Source organism: Tachypleus tridentatus, chromosome 12 (assembly GCF_004210375.1).
Source record: "Tachypleus tridentatus isolate NWPU-2018 chromosome 12, ASM421037v1, whole genome shotgun sequence".
NCBI lineage: Eukaryota > Metazoa > Arthropoda > Merostomata > Xiphosura > Limulidae > Tachypleus > Tachypleus tridentatus.
In genome coordinates, this window is record NC_134836.1 from 47,869,234 (window position 1) to 47,894,938 (window position 25,705).

A 25,705-nucleotide genomic window follows, 5' to 3' on the forward strand; every position below is an offset into this window, starting at 1 on the left:
TGCCAGTTGATGGTGACGTTAAAGAGTGATGGCACCCTGACTACAGCAAGTCCATGTGGATTCTTATCCACTATGACATTCCCTCAGAAACACTCAATTACCATACTATGGTTTCCAGCGTGAGAAATTCTAAGGCTGTGTAGCCTTATACAATGTAAGAGAAACTTAAAAGTTTGATATGTCGGAGAAATAATTCAACATTTGGATAAGTATTCTACAATCGTATATTGATAAACTGTATAGTAACAGGTGGAAAAATCTGTGCAAAGTAAAAGCTGAGTCCGGCTGGCCAGGTGGATTAGGGCGTTCGACTCGTAATCTGAGGGTCACGGGTTCGAATCCCCGTCACACCAAACATGCTCACCATTTCAGCCGTGGGGGCGTTATAATGTTACAGTCAATCCCACTATTCGTTGGTAAAAGAGTAGCCCAAGAATTGGCGGTAGATGGTAATGACTAGTTACCTTCTAGTCATACTAGTCTTACTCTAGTCTTACACTGCTAAATTAGGACGGCTATCACAGATAGCCCTCGAGTAGCTTTGTGCGAATTCAAAACACAAACAAACAAACAAACAACAAATAAAGCAAAAGCTCACGTCAAAACACTTGAATTATTTAATTAATTTAATAATGTTTTTTGTCATTAATGAATTAATTATCAATTTGTTATAAGACGTTTTCGTAAGTCCTGTACGTGTTATCAATATGCGTGATGAAAATATGAACAATAGCGAAAAACAATCCTATATATATACATATATATATGTATAAACTTTAATAGAAACAATGTAGTCAGCTATTCACCAATACTATTAAATATGATTAGCGTAAATGTTTGATTATTTGCAATCAGCTAACATCAAATTTCTAACAAGCATTTACTTTGAAAATAGAAAAAGATCATACGTAACTTTGTTCGAAATGTAAAAATCAAATACGCATGCCTAGTTTACTTATGTTTTAAATTTCTTGTTATTTAAATACGGTACTAGAAAAATACGCATTTAAATAACAAATTATGGTAATTAATGTAACAAACATACAAGAAAACTACATAATATAATAGTTAAAAAACGCAAGCATATTGTGACATAAATATTCCTTTTTTCACTTACAAAGAAAAACTAAATTATCTTCTACAGTGTCGCTTTGTATTCTTTTTCCCCTGCTTTTCTAAGTTCTTTACGAATACATACATGTACAAAGAAGGCAGTAAAGATATGCAGTTTAGTTTTGCTGAGAAAGGCCATACGTATTTTAGTGGCAACTTTCCTTCTATACCGTTTTATATCTTTCACCGTTTTGGAAATTTAGCTCCAAATTATTCAAATTATTATGTGAATAAAAATAAAAATATGAAAATGTTTTTGGATACTTTTTTACATACTCCCCTTTGAAGAATACGTTAGCAGTTTATGTACTGCCCATAAAACGTTAATTAAAATACTGGAAGGCAATTTACACGAAAGTTATATTCTCATACTAAAAAATATTCATTACATTCTTCATTAAAAATCAACTTTCCTTTTTAGCAACTGTAAAGTGTTAACCATATCTAAACTGTAGACCTTACAAAATATCCTCTTTTCACAGGCTTTTCAGCGTCTTAGAAAGAACTTCTTTTGTACATATTTTATCAGATACACTGGTAGTTATAAACAAAACTAGGTATTAAAGGTATCTTAAAGAGCTTCTCATGCTGTGGTAAAATAACCAGAAGCACGTTTAGAGCCAGTAGTTTTATTCACAAATATGTTTACACAGAAGAATGTGATTCAAACTGTTTCATTCTGCGTGTTAAAATTGATTTTCTCACAATCTAATATTTACTTTATTTTCCCACTATTTCTCTCCTTTCACAATACGATGTTAACTACTTGAATACATTACGCGTTAGTGTGTGCTGCGTATTGCGAGAATCAATGAGTGTATTACGTTCGTGATACTACGCTGCTCGAGAATGATCAAAGCAAACCGAATGCCTTTTGTGACAGTTTTAGAAACACCTCGTGTCACGTGCAGATACCAAACGCATATAACGGCATTTAATGGTAGAATTCCACAGAATGATTGGACGTGTACCAGTTCTTACTCCTATCTTGTCACTGTAGTCATAAACGTCACGTTTCTTTCGGAAGCTGAGACTCAATCCAGATTTCCTTCAAATGAATCTACGCCAGCTATGTGACAACATTGTGAAGCGCGAATTATCTGTGAAAAGAGTATTGCTTTTCATGTCGTCGATCCACTTGACATATTTTTGGTACAATGCCGAACATTTTGTGCCTTGCTATCAGCAAAACGTATTTGACTGGGCATACATTTTACGGATTGGACTTCTAACTGTCTGTACAGTGACATACAGCTACGAACATTTGATGTAGCATTGGAACAGGTACCCTACGAGAGTCTCCAGCCACAATTACCAGACGGCTGTCATTTGCTGGTGTCAAAAATGATGTATGGTCTGCATTGTCTCGATCTTCGAGCAACTGCTTTGAAAGTGATTCAGGTGTTGCTAATGAAAGTTTTAGATGTATTCAGCCAATTAGTAGCAATCAGTTATAAACAGCTCACTGGCTTGCTTCGAACCATCCGAACGACTCTACATATGAACAAAACATCGAGATTTCTTCTTTAAGGATTAGCCATGGTTTATGAATAATATAAAATACCTATGTATTGTTTCAAACCACTATATATATATATTATAACCGTAATTTTTAAGTCAAAACAAAACATATTAAAATTAAACAAAATAGGCTGCATTTAAAAAAAAAAAGGATCCTAGGTATAAGCTACAACGTGAGATAATAAAATGTATCCTAGATTTTAGAGGTATTTGGGGAGTAGGACCCATATTGCGGTGGGGATACACCGTCTATCAGGCTTAACCTCCAATTCGCTAGCCTCACATAAGAAATAGACACAATTAGACTACAAATTGAGAGAGCGAGATGTGGGTGCTCAAGCCCACAACGTCCCACATATATATATCGCCCTTCACTGCCTGCAGACAGTTGGGAAAAGGTGACTGCTCTCCCAAGTTAAAACAATAATAAGAAAAAGGTGGACAAAAAAAAGATAAAAATAAAAATAAGTTACTACCATTTGAGGGTAAGTAAAATAAAACTTACCTCTTGAAGTTAGCAATCTTACTTCCAATATGGTAGAGGCACTAATTAACACGACATTGAACAATATCAGTATACTGAGTTCATGGTGACTGTCGTGCTTTTATATGCGGCTCAAGTTGTATCTCCGCATAAAGTAGTGCCAAGACCTTAAGTGACATTATTTTAAATTAAAAATAATTATTATAATTTTCCGTAAAATTTCTCTGATTTTTATTTTTTCTTTCGTTTTTTTTATTTTTATGTGTTTTGGCTTTAAAAATGTGGTTATAATATAATTAATCATAGGTTGGGATTTGTTGTTTCTAGCAGCAGTCCTTCCGCATGAGTTTATTTCCTTATTTAACTTCATTTAAATGTATTTATTTAATTTCACTAATATCACTACATATATACATATATATACAAACACAAACGCATTATAATGTGCTAAAAGGCCAATCATTTGCCTATCAGATCACGTAACAAATCATTAGATACCCGATTTGCCTAATAATGAACTGAAAGTACTGATTGACATTATATAACAGAATAGGTTTAGCGTTATACATTTTGATTATCCTTCAATAACTATATGTCTTCTATATCAGACGAGGCTGTGTTCAGATAACAAAGGGCGAATCAATCAATCATTCGCTATTGGAATGAAACAGAGAAAAACGAAACATAGGTATATCGGCAAGTTGCAGCCTTAACTATTTTTTATTTATATTTTTAGCTAAGGTTTCAATCACTTTGAAACCACGAATTTTACATTTTTTTCTGATATAATTTACATTTAGCATATTACTTTTAGCAGTTTACTATAACATCGAGAAAATGTTTATTGTTAACCGGAAATAAATACAATACGGTGTTAAACATTTAACTGAAATCCTAAAAGTAATACTTGTATGATGTTGTCAACATTAATACCTAATTTTCAAAAAAAAATATATTTATGAAATATTTATGTGTTACTTGAGCACATTCACAGAAATCTGATTACTATTTTGTGAATCATCTACTATTTATCGTTTTCTTTTTAAAGGGAGAGAGAATATAAACTTATAGGCCTTCTGACCTATAGCTTACGCTTGTTTAAACTTTTATCCTTTTCAATAGCTTGATAATTAGTGTGAAATCAGCATCGCAAGAGGTCTGTATAAACTAAAAATATATGAATAAACTACGGAAATGCCGTACATTTATTCATTGTGTTACGAAATTATTCGTCCCCCGCTGATACACAGTCTACACATTTACAAAGCTAAAATTAAGGGTTTGATTCTGCTCGGTGGACTCAGCAAATAGCCTGATGTTACTTTGCTACAAGAAAAAAAACACAATATCTAATGAAAAGGTTGTAAGTTTATATTATTTATCTAATAATTTTCCATTTTTTAGGTTAACAATGACTTGAGTAACTGTTTTTGAATTTCGCACAAAGCTACACGAGGGCTAGCTGCCTTCCCTCTAGTCTTACACTGCTAAATTACAGGGGAGGCAGCTGGTCATCACACTACACCACCAACTCTTGGGTTACTCTTTTACCAACCAATAGTGGAATTGCTCAACATATTATAACGCCCCCAAGGCTGAAAGGGCGAGCATGTTTGATACGACGGGGATTCGAACCTGCCACCCTCCGATTACGAATCGAACGCCTTAACCCAGTTAATCCACTTGGCCATAAAGGTCCGGCGTGTGTAATTCAATATAATCCACTTGGCCATAAAGGACCGGCTTGAGTAATACAAATATAATCCACTTGGCCATAAAGGACCGGCTTGAGTAATACAAATATAATCCACTTGGCCATAAAGGACCGGCTTGAGTAATACAAATACAAAATTTACAGATAAAAATTGCCAATAACCTTATATTTCTGTAACTTAAAGTGACAGATCCATCTCGTTCAAAATTACCTTATGCCTTAATTATATATAGCAAAACATATATATATTAAAATATACTACAGTAAAACATCTGATGATTATTTAAGTAAACAGGAAAAGTCTGGGATTACATTTATTGCCGGAAGTTTGGAAACTCCGGAAATACGAGTTTCTATGTGCGATTCGTTTTGTTTGATTTTGAATTTCACGTAATTCTACACAAGGGTTATATGCACTAGCCGTCCTTAATTTAGCAGAGTAAAACTAGAGGGATAACAGCTAGTCATCACCACCCACCGCCAACTCTTGGGTTACTTTTTTACCAACGAATAATGGGATTCACTGTCACATTAGAACGCCCCACTGCATGTTTGATGTGACTCGGATTAAAACCCACAACCCTCAGATTACGATTCGAGTGCCTTAACTACCAGGCCATGACGGTCGGGCCTCCTATAAACGAGACCATTAAGAGAAAACTTTCAGACGGACTTTAAATGCTACAATACATACGTATGACTCTCAGGAAACAAAGATGACAGAACTTCTTGACGAAATATTAACCTTGCAATGTTTGATGTTAAGCCAGCCAGCACTGATATATACACAAATTTTACAGAACGATAAAAACCACTTCTTCCAATTTCGAAGTATTTATTATATTCAGGTTTTACGCTTATATGTGTATAATGCTACTGAGATTGTTTCATTCTAATTGTAAGAACGTAAGGTACAGTTAAAAGTATTCACTAATGTCTACATTTTTTAGTAGATTCCGGGAGTAATATAAGCGAATTGTGTTCAAACTAATGAATTATTCTAACAGAATAATTCTCTATGCTACAAAGCACTTAAACTTTCTTGATTTAAAGATAACAATATATTCAAATGATTCGGTCAGACCCTAACTCCGTACCACTATGGACCATCAAGGGTAACATTGAATGATAAAACACAGTCCTCCAGTCGTCGTGAACGGAAATGAAATGTAAAACAAAGATTAATACAAAGCGTCTCAGAAGCTAATCGGTCTTTTTCCTCTAGTTCTAGAAATTAAGTCTATGTTTCTCTTTTCATATTACTTAACAATAAACTCAATATAATTTTTCACGAAGTTGAAAAATTAAATTGAGTGATATTTGTTTGAAATATATGGTATGTTTGCTGCTCCAGACAATCAAGAAGTAACATCAGGTACATGCAACTGCAAGCAGTATTTTATTTCAATTAAAGTTTTAATACCCATACCAGTCGTCTTGAGATTACATTTTTACTTCAAGTGAGTTTCTCGTCAGAATGGATATCTAGACTTAGAAAGCTATCTTTGATTGTTAGGCTTTGCAAAAATGTGCACATTTTACAGACTTTAAAATTAATAGCACCAAGAATTCTTGAAGTATTTCTTTTTTTATACTGCTGGACACAAACTGAAAATACTGAACTTTCTGGAATTTTTCCGGAAACTTCACGATGCTTTAGCATCACAAGTAAGCAAAACTTATAAATGAAATTTATCATACCTGTTACAAAGGTACATAATGTTCAGGATAAAGCGAACATTTGCTGTTTTTGATTCTATTGAAGAGTAAAACGCATGCATGTGTTAAAGGTGTAATTTATTTAAACAGAGAAACTACAGTAATTTGGGTTTTTCTCTCTTCTTTTTTGTATTTTGACTACATAACTATCGTTTCATTTAACACAAAGATTTGAAGTGTGACACATATTAAAAAAAGATGTGTAACATATCTTATTCCATGAAAATGGATACCATACACAAAATGTGAGGTTTGTGAAATCACAAAACGTACACGCTAATATCAAAAACAAACTTCTTCGTAGGAACCAAATTTGTGAGTCCCAAAAATTAATTTTGGGTACATATTTCCTTTTGTTTAATATCCTATATCTTGATGTCAGTATAGGTATTTCCGAAAGTGTATCGTTTTGTCTTCCTTAGCCAATACTTTGAATAAACTCAGTATTTATGTCTGGCACGTAAGTAAATAGTAATTTTTTTATTTTGCATTGTTACGACCTTTTACCAGAGGACATAAAATAAATATTTTACTTACTTGTTCACGATTTCTTGTTCAACAGAACCTATAAGGAAAAGAATTTGATTTAGAATCAATTACATACTTATATTATGCTTTCGAAATTGCTATAAAGCAATTTCAGTAAATTCAAACAAAATATATTGTTCATTGCTGATAGGCATATTACTGCTCTAGGCAAAATTATTCAATTCATTCGTCTTTTTCCATTCAATTGATTTCCTGTCTAACTTAAAACCGTATATACTGGTTCTTAGATTATTTCACAGAAATAAATTTAAGTTCAAATACATATTTTACTTCACTTAAAAAAATGAACAATTTAACGTATATCGCGATATAATTTCTGTATATCAATGTACTAAGAACCCGTTTCTAAAAGTATTATACTATCTCCGTGTTTGTTTATTTTTTAATGCATAGGTTTAGGATCAACTTCTATGTTACAAGCTGTTGAAAATACGCCAGAATAACGTAATCTGTCATTTCAATTCCCTTTTATAATATGACGTGTTCTCTTTTTTTTTTTTCATCTTTTCTTTTCAACCAAGCTGAGATAAAGAAAAATGTTTCCGTACTATCTTTGGATAAGTTTAAAAATAAATATTACAAAAGTGTTTTACCATGCCATGTGCTTTTCATATAATAATGGTCTAAAATTCTGTAGAATTCTTGGTTTATGACGCACATGCAAAACTTGTTTGTCAGATGTTTAACATACTCAGTGACACTGCTAATGAAGGTGAGTTTCATAATTTATGCATACTCAAGTTATTGTGTCATAAATGATGAATGACTCTCTTTCTAAATATTTGTTGTCAAGACATCTCAACCAAAAAGCCCCGATAAGAATCAAATCGTACCCTTCAGAAAACTGAGCAACTAATTATTACTTGTCATGACCAGGCAATCACTAAACTAATACTAGCAATGATAAACCTGTTTATTATATTCTACCATTTATTAAAATTACAAGAGAGTCGTCTTGTCTAGAACATTAACGTTATTAACATATTGTACTCATGTAAATGAATACACATATCTTCAGTGAAGAAAAAAAGAGTCATAATAGAGGTATCATAAATCAAGTCAAACGATGATTATAACTGTTAAGGATGTCTTAAAGATAATCTTGTGTACTAGATTGAGCACTGTGTTTACAGAGACTGATAGAATCAAATACGTTATAACATAATACAACCATCAAGTCCGTTCATATACGTTTATTTTTCACTTAATGAACAGTAAGATCGATTAGTTACAAAATACAAATATACAGAAAAATAATTCCTTATTAATCAACATTGAAGCAAAGGATAAGAATATCAAAGTGAAATAAAATAATTTGTTGTAGCAGCATTCATATTGTAATAAAACAAGATATTACTACAAGGTGTACTTTTATAATGTTTTATCTTTCTCGATGTGAAAAACTAAAATACATTAAGTATCTTTAGAATACGCCATTAAATAATAATAAATAAGACGATTTTTTCACATAAGTGAAAATGATTGTTCTAAAAATATAACCTGCACTGTTAAAAATATTACCTTCAATCATATCGACTAAAATATAAAAACAGGTAACTAAAAATATTGTACATGCACGCACCAAGATCTTTTATTATCATTTTTATATTTTCATTAATTTTCACAAAATAATGTTTTCACTTTTAATTGATTTGATTATTAATAAATATGCAAAAACCTATAAGAGAAAGTAAAGTGAGCAATATGCATATATGTTTACTGTATTATTTTTCTTTCTGAAACGCAAGACTTAAAATAAAATTTGAACTTCCTATTACGAAGTACGATATTTTAAGATAAATGTTTATTCTAAATAAACAGTTTGGTGAAAACTATCAACATTATCTTTCGTGTTCTTTTGTTTTGCAGAAAAAACACCTTTAGAATATATGGAATAAAATTCGTCGTATTCACGAATTTGGTTTTCAATGGCTTAAAATCTTAATTCGCAATTAATATTTCACATTTTTTAAAGTAATTAAACTAATTATGTTTATGTTATGCGAGTTTTATAAAACGTCTCAAATTAGAAATTGTAATTTTTTCATTACTTATTTTTTTAATCACGTTCATTTAACATATTCGATATTTTTAGGGTTAATTCTTTACACAACAATCGAGCAAAGTCTTGTTTGTTTGTTTGTTTTTGAATTTCGCGCAAAGCTACTCGAGGGCTATCTGCGCTAGCCGTCCCTAATTTAGAAGCGTAAGACTAGAAGGAAGGCAGCTAGTCATCACAACCCACCGCCAACTCTTGGGCTACTCTTTTATCAACGAATAGTGGGATTGACCGTCAGTTTATAACGCCCCCACGGCTTAAAGGATAAGCATGTTTGCTGCGACTGGGATTCGAACCCGCGATCCTCACGACCAAAGTCAATCACATTCTTAAAACCTAGAAACATTTTTTTTTCTGAGGCATAAACTCAAATTTCATATTTCAACCAAAGAAGACATAAAAGTAAAAGTTTTGCAGATTCTTACTAAGATTTGAGAAAACTAATAACACACGAACGTATTAATGTATGGTTCAAAACCACAAAAACGTTTCGGAATTAGATCGTTGATATTTAGATCCGTTTTAGCTCTTCAAATTAGTTATCTTTATCATGTTAACATCAGACATTATTTGTTATCTCTATCATCATCAACCTGTGTTGATTGTAGCTGAAATAACACAAAACCGCAATATATTTTTTTTATATAATATCAAATACATATGTGTGATAGCATACTTATGATTTTTATTATACACGTCAGACCTATCTGTTTCATTTTATGTCTTATCTTGTCGTTCTATCAATAGCTTTAACATAGTTAGTTTTGCTAACATTTCCAAATTCTTTTCTGTTATATTCATCAGAAACGACAAAAATTTGTAACCTGGTACAAGTTTGGTTTGATTTGTTTTAAATTTCGCGCAAAGCTACACGAAGGGCTATCTGCACTAGCTGTCCCTATTTTAGTAGTGTAAGACTAGAGAAAAGACAGCTAACCTTTATTACCTATCGCTAACTTTTGGGTTACTCTTTTACCAAAGAATAGCGGTATTGACCGTCACATTACAACGTTCCTACAGCTGAAAAGGCAAGAATGTTTGGTATGACGAGGATTCGAATCCGCGACTCTCAGATAACAAGCAGAGTGCCTTAACCACCTGGCCATGCCGGTCCCCAAATATACGACTGAATATTTATTTCCTTTTATGTAAGTGAATAAGCAAGAAAATATATAATGTATTTTGCAAAATAGATTAACGCTGAATATATTTTGATTATGACATAAGTAAATGACGCTTACTCTTCTATTTCTTATTCAGGTTAGATTTGACATTTGTTAACACTTGATTACAGTTAGGTAACTACTAAATCAATGTCTGTATAAAGGAAAAAGTAATAACGTTCTAAATTTTTTCTTATTGAAATAATAAAGGATTTCCTTGTTGGTTGTGAAACAAAACTATGCAATTGACTATCTACTTTGCAAACCACGGGTATCGAAACCCATTCTTTAGCGTTATAAGCCGTCAGTCTTACCGCTGAGTCACGGGAGGGAAACCATAATAAAGAACAAACTTGTTTATTTTTCTGAAGCTCCTATAAAGTATTGGGGTAATTGTATATATGAGACAAGTAAAATGAGAGGGGGCCTTAATTATTAGATTGTACGAGTTCAAATGCAGGAATTTTGATCATAACATAAATTAAAAGCTAACATTATATATAATTGTTATTTGTTTCTACTCGTTTCAAAGCAATTTTTGTTAAGAGCAAAGCCAGAAGAGTTAGAAACTGTCACTAAAATTATATCGTGGGATTAAGTCTTATAGACATGAGTGACGCATAAAGTTGTTTTTTTCTCTTCTTTTCAAATACCAGACGTATCCATTAAAGATAAGCTGTACCAATTAATCTGTGCCAAATCATGATGGAACACCAAATCATGATGGAACACCAAATCAGTCTGCTACGAAAATTAGCGTTTCACAGTGTTGTGATGTAATGGGAGTTCCCTGCGAGTAAATTCTTTTCGCATCTAGGTGGCTCATTAGTTGGCATGACACTCCCACAGCTGCTATACATATGCCCCAGTAGGAAAATAATTCAGATATGTTTTAAATTAGTTTTCGCCCTACGGAGAACTTCTAATTGCTATTAAACAGATGGTTTATAACTGAAAAAAATCCCCGGAAGGAAATAGATTAATTCTGACAATTGGGTCGTTAACGAGTTTTATTTGTTTCTCAACAGTCGGTTGGGCATTTTTAATATTAATCCTCACAGACAGATGATTAAATGAAGTGACTAATAAAGTCGTTTACAGCCACGTGTTCCTACTAGTTCAAAATAAAAAGACATTAGAAATAATAGTGAGTGATCTTCCAAAAAGTTAGCTTTCTCTCTCAAAGAATTATAGGTACTCAAAGTACGTTAAGTGTTTGTTGTGAAACGAATAAACGCGCCACACAAAAAGAAATCGTAGATTCACAGTCTTCCAGGTCAAACAAAAACTACACTCGTCTTACCAATATCAGATTTTTGTGCACGGATCTGTCTGGATTCGATAATTTCTTCTTTTCGATGTTTATAGAATGTAAGTGTGTGTTCTCATTAATATTTCAATTTCAAACGTGGGATTAATCACTTAACATTCGAGTCGTTTACACTAAAATAGAAACCGTTCTACATATTTCTGTCATGAAATGAGTTGTTGTTTTTTTCTGTAACACAAAAGTGTTAGGTTTTATTATCCACAAAATTGCTGAATTCACCTTACACTGTGCATTCTCAACATGTTCATTAAAAAAGGTTCTTCTTGATAAGATGAGTATTAAATGAACTGCATTTATCACACCAGGGTAAGAATATTTCTTCCGGACAACCAAACTCCTTTAATGACTCAGCTCAAAATCTGGATTCGACTTCAATGTTTGTTATGAGCACAGCAATTGGAGAACAGCAACACAAAAACAAAAAACGAAATAAAAACAAGACAATATAATGGCTGCAAGATGTATTTTACTGAATACTTCCATTTTGATTAAGTATGTTATCGTCCGACGAAAATCTTCATATTTTGATAAAACGAAACAAGAAAACAACAAGTATGTTACATCATATTGTTTGTATCATTCAGTAGCACATTACTGTCCTCAAACTTTCCGTTAGGTAAACAGAAGACATTGGTGACAAAAGTATTTAACTTAAAGAATATTGTTTCTAGAATTTTCACATAAACACGAAATAGTATATGTATATCAAGGTAGCAAAGATAGTCGGAATTCCACTTCATGTAGATATTAGGGCTAAAAATAATTTAAATAAGAACCAGCTTCAAAAACCGGACAATGTAATTGGTTGCAAAAAATTAATAAGGAAAGAACCAATATTAAAACTTGTAAAGGTGCAATTATTTGAATTATATAATGATTACATCATCATTCATTGGAGTAATTATGCATTAATAGGACTTATATTATTTACTATTTCTGTCTTTATGCTAAATTTTCATATAATTCAATGATAAATATCAACTTCATATATGACATGGGTCTGCAACCTAGACTCGTTTTTTTGTAATTGTGTGAAAAGAAGAGAAAAAAATTTCATAGCAAATAACACAACGGTATGTCTGCGGACTTACAACACTAGATACGGGGTTCTGATACCCGTGGTGGGCAGAGAACAGATAGCCTACTGCATAGCTTTGTGCTTAATGTTAACCAAAGTTTCTACAAAATAATTAAATTCATTACTTCATATAAACATTAATATATATAGCATTTTACCATTTATAAAAACATAGAAAAGTTATATCACGATGACCAAGAGTGTGGACCTAACTAATAAAAGAGTGAAAAGCTAATTGAATCTACGAGACCTGGCATGGCCAAGCGTGTTAAGGCGTGCGACTCCTAATTTGAGGGTCGCGGGTTCGCATCCCCGTTGCGCCAGACATGCTCGCCCTTTCAGCCGAAGGAGCGTTATAACGTTACGGTCAATCCCACTATTCATTGGTAAAAGATTAGCCGAAGAGTTGGCGGTGTGTGGTGATGACTAGCTGCCTTCCCTCTAGTCTTACACTGCTAAATTAGGGACGGCTAGCACAGATAGCCCTCGTGTAGCTTTGTGCGAAATTCAAAACAAAAATAAACTGAATCAATGACATTTTTATGTTGTATTATAAAACTAAACAATGTTTGTTGTGCATGAGTCTGGTTTGTAAAGGTTTATATTTACTTAAGCACACAAAGCCACATCTTACCAACTGATTTACTCACAGCAGTAGAATAATTTACCATTCTATTTAATTTTACCGTTGTGTATAAGAGATTCCAAGTTGTGAAATATGCATATTATGTGCTTAACTGAAGAAGAAAAAAACAAAAAAGGGCTTCTAGATACCTTCAGAAAATGCAGGTTTTATCCATTAAGTTATCTAATACTTCTTAATCACTTAATCTATTTCATATACAGTTTGTTTATCCACAAGACCTTTTTTTCACCAATTATCTTCTATAACATACTTAATACGTGTGATATCAACAGACAAAGAATGCATAAATATACTTAATTATCAGTTGTATAAAAGAGCGTTCCTTAAACTGGGATCCACAAGGGCACTCCAGAGGGCTCTCGAATCATGTCCGAAATGTCATAAGATATATTTTTTAATTTGATTTACAGAAAAGAAATGCTTTGCGCTAAGTTAAATATATATGAATTAAAAATGTAATTTTGAAATACAACTTTCAAGTACATAAAAATCATTTTTTTAAAAAAAACATCGATATTTTTACGAGTCCGTAAAAGAAAAAAGAAAAATGTACCTGAAGTTACTAAAGTTTGATAACGGTTGATATAAAATATGAATCGCTTTTTACCATTATATATATTTAAAACTTAGTTTCTTTAAATGTCAGTCCTGTTTTTTATTGATACACACGGATGTTTAACAGTTTCTTTATAATGAATTAAATCACAGAATTAAATATATTATAATGAAATTATTGGACATTACCTTTATCATCCTCTTGGCTCCTAAATCTCATTAAGATGACAATCAAAACAGCCATTAACACCAGAGCTCCGACTATTCCAATTAGTATCCCCAACACAGGACTAATGACCGGTCGCTCAATTTTTGCTGATTAAAAAATCATATTATATTACATACTTACTATTTGGCAAGGAAATATAAGTGTGTTTCAGATTTATTTAATACAGATACGTTTCTTTTCGTATAATTTAGTACACTTTAAAAAAGAGCGTTATTTCATAGTTTATTAAGCTATTTCTTAACATGATTTATTTTATATTTGAAAATATTCAAGAGCAAACCTAAAATATATATGTATTTTTTTCTGCTTTTAGAACACTTTATTTAAGAATTTGTTTAAAGTTAACATTTTATTTCTCTATGAAGAGAAATTCATTTTTTCCTATATAAAGATACATTTAACGAAAATTGCCATTTGGTTCTTAAGGTAAATTTGCAGACATTCAACCGATATTTATAGATAAGAAAACAATTCACCAGTTCGTTTTTCCGGAGCCGGTAACGTCGTTGCTGTTAGTGCGACTGAGTGGCTTTTACCCTTAGAATTCGAAGCGTAAATAGCCAGGATAAACGTCGTCCCTGGTGGAAGATGGTTGATAGCAAATGTCGGAAAATCAGTTTTGGTGAGATTTGCCTGTAATTTTTTCAAAGGAGCATTGAAAACTTCCAAGTGAAATGTCTGCTTTAATCCACCGTTATATCCAGCTTCGCATTCTATCTTTATACTGGTTACCGTTCTGTTTAGAATTTCACAATTTTTGACCGGATCCGGATGTCCTAAAATAATTTGCATTGAAAATGAAAATTAAGTAAACGCTAAATATCCAGTGGTTTCTCAAATATGTGAATAAAAATAATTACATGGAATTACATTACTACACTATTTAATAACAAAAAAACTTCGAGATTAAATTAATATCATGGCAAATCATTGGAGGTTGAAATACGTACGACAAGGTAATAACATAAGATATATTTTCCAACTGTTTAATAACAAGCCACCATGTGGTAGTCCATAAAGATTAATATGCATATTCTAGTTGTTTTTATTATTTACTATATATAAAAATTTGTTATTACATTAGAATTTATTTTAACAAGTTGATTAATTCAACAGTTTTTAGCCTTATACCTTTCTGAGATCATTAATATTAACTTTGGATCAGAATAAGCTATGTGCCTAAAGCGAAACTGAAATAAAATAAGCCTGCCAATAAGAGTAGGTAACTAAATACATTTTTATTATGTTTTTCTTATGAAAATTAGTATGCGTTGTTTCTTCAGTTAGGTGGCTTATCTGTTTGTGATATTTTTGTCTTTAGTCCAAGTAATATTTACAAAATTCCACTAGCTTAGAAAATTCAGGTTAAGTATACGTATCAAGCTAATAGTTCAAAATAATCTTAAAACTAATTCCTAAAACAAAATCAGTACCTTCAATATTATTGTTTAAGTATTTAGAAAAAGATATTTTTTAAAACTCTAAACTCTCAGATGTATTCATTAATATTTGTTTGACCAGTAAAAAATTAATTATTCACTACATTTAGGATTTTGCTACAGATTTAAATGTATGCAAAGAATATGCTGATCAGTCCCAATATATCGTGTGCTTTGGATACAAGTCGTGTGGCCAGGTGGTTAAAGCACTTGACCCATAACCTGAGGGTCACGGGTTCAAATCCCCATCGTACCAAACATACTCGCTTTTTCAGCCGTGGGGCGTTGTAATGTGTGGTCAATCCCACTATTCGTTGGTAAAAGAGCAGCTCAAGTTTTGGTGGTGGGTGGTGATGACTAGTTACCTTCTCTCTTGTTTCACACTGCAAAATTAGGGACGGCTAGCGCAGATAGCCCTTCGTGTATCTTTGCGCGAAATTCAAAACATACTAAACCAATAGAAGTGTGCATCAAGGAAATAAAAATTAGTACAAAATTATTTAACTATAGAGGAAATAAATACATGTTCCTACAAAAATTTGAGACATATTTTGTTTGGTAAAAACGACAATAAAACATTGTAAACTATATTATTCAGGGCAGATTTAACGTACTACTGAAGCCTATTTAAAATGCATACCTGCGGGTATGATACTAAAATTGCAAGGCTCTTTCTGACTTCCAATATCGTTTTTAGCCCAACAGCTCAAAACACCATAACCGTATCTCGTTCTTGGTTTGTACGTGGCTTCGCTGACCGTTTCATTTGTTGTAAAAGAGCGCAGCTCAATCCGTTTAAACGTATTGTTCAAAAACCAATAAAAAGTAAGATCACTAGGGTCGGCCAAAACTTCACATCTTATATTAACAGACTCCAGTCTGGCGACTCCATAAACGGTTTTCTGACCAGGTTTACAAACAGGAGCGTCTGTAGAAAAAAAGAGAAAAGAAAACAGATGAAAAATGGATCAGACGCCTGCGTTTGTTGATAAAACTTGGTAGCATATTGTACGAAATACAATCTAAACCCGTAAACTAGTTAAATGTGTATAAACTGAATTTTCAGTTTTTCAAAAAATGCCAGTACCAGTGGCAAATCGATGCTATGAATAATAACTGTGCTATTCTATGCATATATTTTTATGAACAAATAAGACTTTATAAAATATATTTTTTTCAAAGAATATTAAAATATATGACATTTCGTGAATTATAATATAATAATATTTTGATTAATTTGCCTCTGTTGTTGTTGTTGGTAATTCACTTAGAACTTGGTACGTGTTTGGAAGCATTATATCTTATTGTTTCAGATAAAAAATACAAAGACGGCTTCACAGTTTATATATTTTGTCAAGGTATATCAAAATACAAGGTATTTTATGAATTATAATACATGTAGCATAAAAGTTCGAATCTGCCTTTTTTGTTATTGATAATTCACTTATAACTTGGTAAATGTTTAGAAACATTATATCCTGTTGTTTCAAATGGAGACATTTTGTTAACGATAGGCATGATATAGATATCTAGTAAAATTTGGGCTCACAACTGAATAAATAAGAATAAAAGATATCTGACACCAGTTCTTTTACTGAAATCCCTTACAGTGAACACGTAGCATTATTTCTTCGCTTTCGGCTTCTCCTTCAACATTGGCTGCAACGCATTGATAACGCCCCCTCCTTTCCCTGGTAACTTTCTGCAACACTAATGTTTGGTTGCTGGTGATTACACCCTCTTTTGTCTTGCTGAAGAGCGGCTTACCTTCAAACCGCCAACCAACCTCCGATACCCAGGGATTAGCTTGAATGTTACAATCGAAATACACGTCACTTCCCTCTCTAATGGCATCATGATGTATATTTGCTCCTAAGGAAAGCCTCAACTTAGGAAGATCTGGATGAAAATAAACAAACAAGAATGTTTCACATGTAACGACTGGTGTAGCTGTAGCAATTTTGAATAAACATTTTCCGTATATATCTTTTTTTTTTTTTAATTGGGCTTAATTTATTAAGTTCTCAGCTTGTGGGTACTTGTTTTAAACTATCATAAAGACGTTGTTTAAACATTTGTATCGTAAACAACTAATGTAATATCACATAAACGTTGTAAGTGTTATTATTATTTCTGGAATAATAGAAGTTAATTACGATGAAACGAAAGCTTGTGATATTTATAAAGTTATGCATATATTCCTAAAGCATTATAGAATAAATGTAGGAATATTATCAAACCGAACAAAGTTAAACTGTAATTGCTGTGAGACTGAAACGTTTCTTCTCATAAAACACATCTCCAATACATAATGCATTGCAGCTATTAAAATAATTATAACAAACACATTATATGAAGGTTCTAAATTTAATAACTTGTAGTTTTCTTACGCGTATATACAAACATCTCTTTCACGACATTATTATGTATTTTAAAATTAATAGCCAGATTCAATTAGTTTTACGGGTTCATAGAAAAACAGATTTCTCTTTCGTGGTTTGAATTTTGCCTGAAAACGGATACTATTTTATATGATACAATAATTTCTCAAGAACACGTAAATTCTATTCCGATATGTTGTTCATGAACAATTAATACAAACATGATGAATCAGTATGTAATAAATATGTTCTGAATGCTGTTTATGAACAATTAATACAAACACGATGAATCAATAGGTAATAAATATGTTCTGAATGCTGTTTATGAACAATTAATACAAACATGATGAATCAATAGGTGATAACTATGTCCTGTATGTTGCTTATGAACAATTAATACAAACATGATGAATCAATAGGTGATAACTATGTCCTATATGTTTCTCATGAACAATTAGTACAAACATGATGAATCAATAGGTGATAATTATGTCCTATATGTTTCTCATGAACAATTAATATAAACATTGTAAATCAATAGATGATAACTATGTCCTATATGTTTCTCATGAACAATTAATACAAACATTGTGAATCAATAGGTGATAATTATGTCCTATATGTTTCTCATGAACAATTAGTACAAACATGATGAATCAATAGGTGATAACTATGTCCTATATGTTTCTCATGAACAATTAATACAAACATGATGAATCAATAGATGATAACTATGTCCTATATGTTTCTCATGAACAATTAATACAAACATTGTGAATCAATAGGTGATAACTATGTTTTATATGTTGCTCATGAACAATTAATACAAACATGATGAATCAATAGGTGATAACTATGTCCTAATGTTGCTCATAAACAATTAATACAAACATGATGAATCAATAGATGATAACTATGTCCTATATGTTTCTCATGAACAATTAGTACAAACATGATGAATCAATAGGTGATAACTATGTCCTATATGTTGCTCATGAACAATTAGTACAAACATGATGAATCAATAGATGATAACTATGTCCTATATGTTTCTCATTAACAATTAACATAAAGTGGGGAAGAAATAAATAATAAACAAGTCCTCTCTTTCTTATGAAAATAGATTTTTAAGTATTAATATACTATACTTTTAGTCTTCATTACTAAAATACTACAAGTGACAAACAGATAAAATAGATAAAAAAGCAATGTTTTTTTGCAAATGTATATATTGAAAAATACAGTATGTTATAAACAAGCTAATATCGTGTAACTGTGCCAGAAAATTATTTGTAGTGTTTTCTTGAATTTAACATTATTGTTGTTTAAATTTTCCAATATATGTTTCTAGACTTTAACGCACTCCATTAAGATTGTTCTAATTGAAAATAAATAAACTTTTATCTCTGTAAGTAAAAATAAAATATGCATTTCAATAAGTAAAAATAAGTCAACACATATTTGGTAATTTTGATGAAAAGAAATGTTATTTTATACGATGTAATAAAACTTTAAAAGGCGTTGTACCATTAGTTCGTAGCCCTTAAGGCAAGGTAATTAAAATTTCAAGCGTAAATATTGTTTGCACCATATGTAAAACAGATCTGAAAAATTTATTACAGACCTAATGTATAGATGAATATTATAAAAACAGGAACATGGAAGTGAGCGAAAAAGACATATAATATTTATCACTGATTTAGTTCGCACTATTTAACATAAAACTTCGGTAAATTATTGTAAGAGTGCATATGTGCATACAATAACTTAACAATGGGTATAATATTTATTTAACAAACTCGCATGTTTCTCTCTCACCGTGTTGCTGCCTAAGCTGTTATGTTTGCGTGTTTTTGAATTAGCGCAAAGCTACACGAGGGCTATCTGCCCTAGCCGTCCCTAATTTAGCAGTGTAAGTGTAGAAAGAAGGCAGCTAGTCACCACCACCCACCGCCAACTCTTGGGCTACTCTTTTACCAACGAATAGTGAGATTGAGCATCACATTATATCTCCCCCACGGCTGAAAGAGCAAGCATGTTTGGTGCAACGGGGATTCGAACCTGAGCCTTTCAGATTAAGAGTACAACACCTTAACCAACCTAGCCATGCCGGACCAAGCTATTACGTGAGTGGATTCTAATTCTACAAATACCAACTGAATCAGATAAGTATAATATCAATAAAAACCAACTGAACCAAATAAGTACCATACCAATAAAAAAGCACATTATTCTAGAAAGTACGAGCTTTATTAGATTTGTTCGCTCACAGTTTTGTTGCAAAATAAACCCATATACGTCCATTCGTAAAACTTAGTATAATCTTACATAAGCCTACCTTTCTCGATCAAATAAAACTTGATGGATTTGACGATACACACGGTATTATTTCTTAATGTTATAACGTGCGTTATCATAATGCAAGGAATTTTCTTTTTATATCCCAAACCTTGAACAAATAGCTCAGAATATGCATTATTACTCGCTAAGGTTATTTAGCATTGCGAACAACTGTCTCTGAATAGAGTTTACCTATTTCTATTGAGGATAACTCGAGAATTACCTACTGTTTAGTTAACCGAGAAAGTATCAAAATTAGACTCGAGAAAAGTAAATGGTCAGGGACTGTTAAAGTTTCTTGATAAATTTCTAGATTACGTAATTTTTATCTTCTATTCTTCGTACTGATACAATGTTATAAAAGATAAAACCCTTTTGTACACGTTCATTGGAAGTTTTCTTGCGATCTGATTATTGTGAATAAAACTGTTAAAAATATTGAGAAGTAAATCTAAAAAGGAAAATTATGTTTATAACACTATGTAACAAAATGTTTACTTTTTCTTGTTCTTGGTCAGAAAGTGTTATTTTCCAATTTCGTATGCCTAAAGTAATTGGAAAAGACCTATTTTTCTCTTCAAACTGGGCTTTTGTGACCTGGGGGCGTATAACGAAAACATGATGGGAGACTTTATTTGGGGGCTGATACGTAGAAGTGATTTACATTACAGTCGCAAATCTCGAAAATCTACTCACTTCTAAACATTTTGTATAACTTTAGAATAAATACATGTAATTCTTGGTTCATATGGTGTTTTATTCAGACCTTATGTAAATGAAAATGTGTAAATTTGCCCGTTTTTACACAGAAAATCGGTTAATTTCTAAATTTCATTATACAGGTCACAAAAGCAAAGTTTGGAGGGAATAATGTCCATTTTCTGTACTTTTGCAACATAAGCAATTGAGAAATAACACATACTATCCGGGAACAAAATTGGTGTTGTATAGTGTTATATTACCTACAGAGTTGGTTACTTTCTAACCTTCTCACTCTGGGAGAGTGGTCAGTCTTGAAATTTACAAATCTAAAATCAGGGTTTCAATTCCCCTCTGTGGACACAGCAGAGAGCCCGATGTGGCTTTACTATACGAAACACACACACATACTTTCTAACCAAATATAAAACAAGTTTGCGGGACTTATTTATTTTTATTTTTATTTCTAAGATAAACTATACTGTTTAGATAATATGAAGCTCCAATCTCATGAATAGGATTTGTTTTTTGTCAACTTGACCGAACAGCTAGAAACAAACAAATTCTGGTTTTTGATTTCTGATTGAAATAAATGCATGCATGAGACATTGTTATTTGAAAACCATACTTACAATAGACGGTAAGGATCCAGCCATCTTCCAAGGCACTATTTGGAATAACAGGGTTATCTGCTTGACATGATAGATATTTTCCATGATCGTTTATTGTAGGTATAAAGGTTAGCTTGCTAACTGTCATGTTGTCATTCTTCGATGATGTAATAGTAGACATCTTCTCTCTCCCTTTCCACCACAGGATTCGTGAAGGCGGTCGAGATCCACTGGACTGACACACTAGTTCTACCTTTCGGCCTGCCGATAGTGGACGCTTCAAGGTTGAAATTCGCACTTCCAGAGGCTTTACTGGCAACAGATTATTGGGTAAAAAATAGTATTGGTAATTCACAGAAAAAGTGTGTCAACTGACTACATAAAATCAGTAGAAACTAATTATATACGTAACTACTGAAACTAATTATATACGTAACTACTGAAACTAATTATATACGTAACTGCTGAAACAAATTATATACGTAGCAGCTAAAACAAATTATATACGTAACAACTAAAACTAATTATATACGTAACTACTGAAACTAATTATATACGTAACAACTAAAACTAATTATATACGTAACAAATAAAACTAATTATATACGTAAAACTATTCAATTTACTTCTTGAGAACAGTGTGTTATGAATGCGTTTGTAGAGTAAGGCATTAGTTTACAACCAACGTGTGCATCACTTATTTGTAGTACACTTGTAGACATTTATCGTTTCATGTACTTTTCATGCATTGATATACTTAAAGCAGAACTAGAGATTAAATTTGCATTCATTTTTACACGCTGTTATGTATTTAAAGCATGAGTAATTTTTACCATGTGTTCGATTTTAATGAATGGTAGCTACTGAGTTTATGATCCCACGTGTAGTGATGGGCCTTAATTTAATATTTAATGGCTCAGAAGGCGAGCTCTCAGAGTCCTGTTGTTGATCACTCCAACATGTATAACTTCATAATAATTAAGTTAAATGAGGCGGGTGAGTAAGGAAAGAAAGACGAATAATGGGTAACTTTCACTTTTGTCATTTTCAATAATGATAGCACATATATTTTATAAATATTTAAGGTTCTATTAGACATATACTTCTTCAACAGTAATTACAGGAAATTACTGCAAATATATTTTAGAAAAATAGCCGTCAAAGTTATATTAAATAAAAAAAACATTAAAGAAATAATAAAACATTATATAGATAGATATATAATACATAAAAATTATTCAAGTTGCTGGAGTATTGAAAGCCTCCACAAATTTCCAATTTTGTTTAGTGCTATATTAAATTGTTTTCGGCTTGAATATAACAAAGACGACAGATAACCCATTAAATGTGAACCCTAAGACGTATATATAGAATGCACAAAATGTTAACCCGAAATAAACGCGTAAGCTATTCGTAGGTAAGTTATTTTCATACTTACGTGCAAGTCAAAGATTGAAAAACAATCGTTTAGATTATTATTAACGTTTTTTTTTCTCTTTCAAATAATAATTTTTATTGTTCTATTATAAACTTATCTAATAATCGATTTTACTCGTGTGTTTTAACTTTAAGATATTGACCGTGAAGTAATCACGGCTTTATTGCTGATTGACATATCTAAATATAACGCAAAAAGCAAAACGATCGAATTACCTAAGCCTGGTTAAACATACGATGAACAAAGTGTTATCCTCTTAGTAGTTTCGAGCAGTGATTTGTCTGAAAGATACTCCAATTTTAAAATCCATCAAAAAACGAAATATATGTGATTCTGCTCTAAAGAGTTGCTGTTTTGTTACTAATCCACTTAAGAATCGCCAGTGGATAAACCGAACAAACTGAGATGTGATGAATTAGTAGATCCAGTTTTACAACACATGTGTAAAATGATGCGATGTGAGTACCGCTAAGATGCTTTAATTTGCTGTGTTTATCAAATATCATCTACTGTTTGAGCTAAAGCAGAATTGTTTTGTTTCTTTTTTCCTCACGCCATTTTCGATGGATTTCCTGTACACTTGAGTGGTAATTAAAACGAAAACACTTACACCAGATGAAGACAATGATAAAAATAATGTAACTTAGATTACGTGAGATTGGAAAGTGTGTTACTCTTAAACATCAGAAAATCTGTACTGATACATGAGGAACTAGTAGTCTGTTATTCTGAAATGAACTTTGGGTAACCGGATAAAGAGACGAGAACACTTTTTCTTTTAATCCTTTATGTAGCTTCTTATTCACTTTTTGTGTGACATGTTTTAGAGAATAAATACGCTTTGGAAACCAAACAGTAATCGATAATAGTATCAGCAGGTTGAATGCACTTCTTCACTCGCTGAGAATGGCTGATAAAATAACCATCTCCTGACGGTGGTCGCTAAGTGCTGGCATTTTCAGTGCTCAGCCCAATTTTCGCTACTGCACTTGTGGTCAAAAATGGCAAAATTCAAGTTACATTGGTGCCCAATTTACATTTTTGACAATCAAACAAAAGTCTACACATCGATATTTACTTTTCACGTTCATGTTACTAAGGAAAACGTACTTGCATCAACGTTTTAAGGATGGCTCCGAGTACAAACTTTTAGATCAAAACTCCCTCTCTTGAATGATTTGAGATTTAAATACAGCCGAGGTTATTTATTGTTCTTTTTTGTTTTATTGTTAAATAAGCATTAGAGGCAGTTAACATTCTAAAATTAGCTATTTTTGATTCTAGAGAAAATTAATATTCATACATGCATAACCATGCGTAACGAGCAAACTCTATAAACAGAAAATTATAAATTATTTTCATTACAAAATTATCTTTTTGCTTGATTTAAGCTGTAGAAAAACTCAAAGTTTCTAAATCACGTTAGAGATATTGCGTTAGCGAATACAACGAAGAATTTCGTATTATCCCCATCTGAAGTATTTTAACAATAACTTTAATGAATAAAGAAATATATTATTCATAAAAAGAGATGCAAATTTGGAGATAGTTTTCTTCATCAATAATATGGCAATAGTATTTATAGGACAGTTACTGTGGGTCTAGTTTGTTAATATTGACATGAAACAAACTATCAAATATGTAAGAATTTTTAGACAGTATTTTGTCACATATTCAATAAATCGTTATTCAATTCGGCTAAGTACACTCTCAATAAAATATAACGTTAACACGAAAATCGCTCATATGGCCAGGTGATTAAGACACTCGACTTGTAATCTAAGGTTCACGGGTTCGAATCCCCGTCACATCAAACATGCTCATCTTTTTAGCAATGGGGGCGTTATAATATGACGGTTAATCCCACTATTCGTTGGTAAAAGAGTAGTCCGAGAGTTGGCAGTGGGTGGTGATGACTAGCTGCCTACCCTCTGTTAAATTAGAGGCGGCTAGTGCAGATAGCACTCGTGTAACTTTGCGTGAAATTTAAAAGAATCCAAACTATGGCCAGGAAGATATGTTGGATGAACGTATTTGAATATTTTCGACAGTATATTTAAAAAAAAACTTTCAGAGTAGTGAGCGTTTTTTCTTCATGAAATACAATTTCATATTTGAAATAGTAAGTCAAAGTAAGCCAGTTGTAAATTTTTACTGTCAGTCTAGAAATTAATATTAAGCTATAAGTTACCTTAATTTTGAGAATAATAACCGAAGACAATGACATCTTAACCTTCTATTTTTAAACAAACACACAGTAAACTTTATTAATGTTTTCTAATCATTCAGTCACTGTACTGATATATTTATGGTTGTGCCCTAGCTACATTACATGTTATTCTTCCTAATTTATGGAATCCTGTCGCAGCATGATTGTCAGTGCGCAATCCAGGAAGTGTGCCTAATGTCGAACCATTAGCAGCAAGGAGTCACTAACTAATTGCCATTTTTTCTATATTGTTTAGCTCTTAATTAATTGATTTTACGTTATTCAATTACTTATTGTTCTTATTTATTGTTTTACACCAAGATCTAAACACAAATAAGAAGGAATTGCATTTTTAATATAATGAAGCGAATATCAAGACAGTGTGTTGTGAATTTCGCGCAAAGCTACACGAAGGCTGCCTATCTTAG

General features: G+C 32.0%; 1 protein-coding gene across 6 annotated transcripts in view; it reads right to left on the reverse strand.

Moving 5' to 3' along the window:
* Positions 1–25,705, reverse strand: part of LOC143233216 (protein turtle-like) — a 186,101-nt gene that overhangs the window by 22,968 nt on the left and 137,428 nt on the right. For all 6 annotated transcript variants that reach the window (XM_076469190.1, XM_076469186.1, XM_076469191.1 and 3 more), the window contains 6 exons: positions 21,652–21,942; positions 17,208–17,498; positions 16,240–16,527; positions 14,637–14,936; positions 14,121–14,246; positions 7,089–7,116 (listed from right to left, as the gene is read on the reverse strand). In XM_076469190.1, the coding sequence (XP_076325305.1) occupies positions 7,089–7,116; positions 14,121–14,246; positions 14,637–14,936; positions 16,240–16,527; positions 17,208–17,498; positions 21,652–21,942 (1,324 nt within the window). The remainder of the gene's footprint in view (positions 1–7,088; positions 7,117–14,120; positions 14,247–14,636; positions 14,937–16,239; positions 16,528–17,207; positions 17,499–21,651; positions 21,943–25,705) is intronic.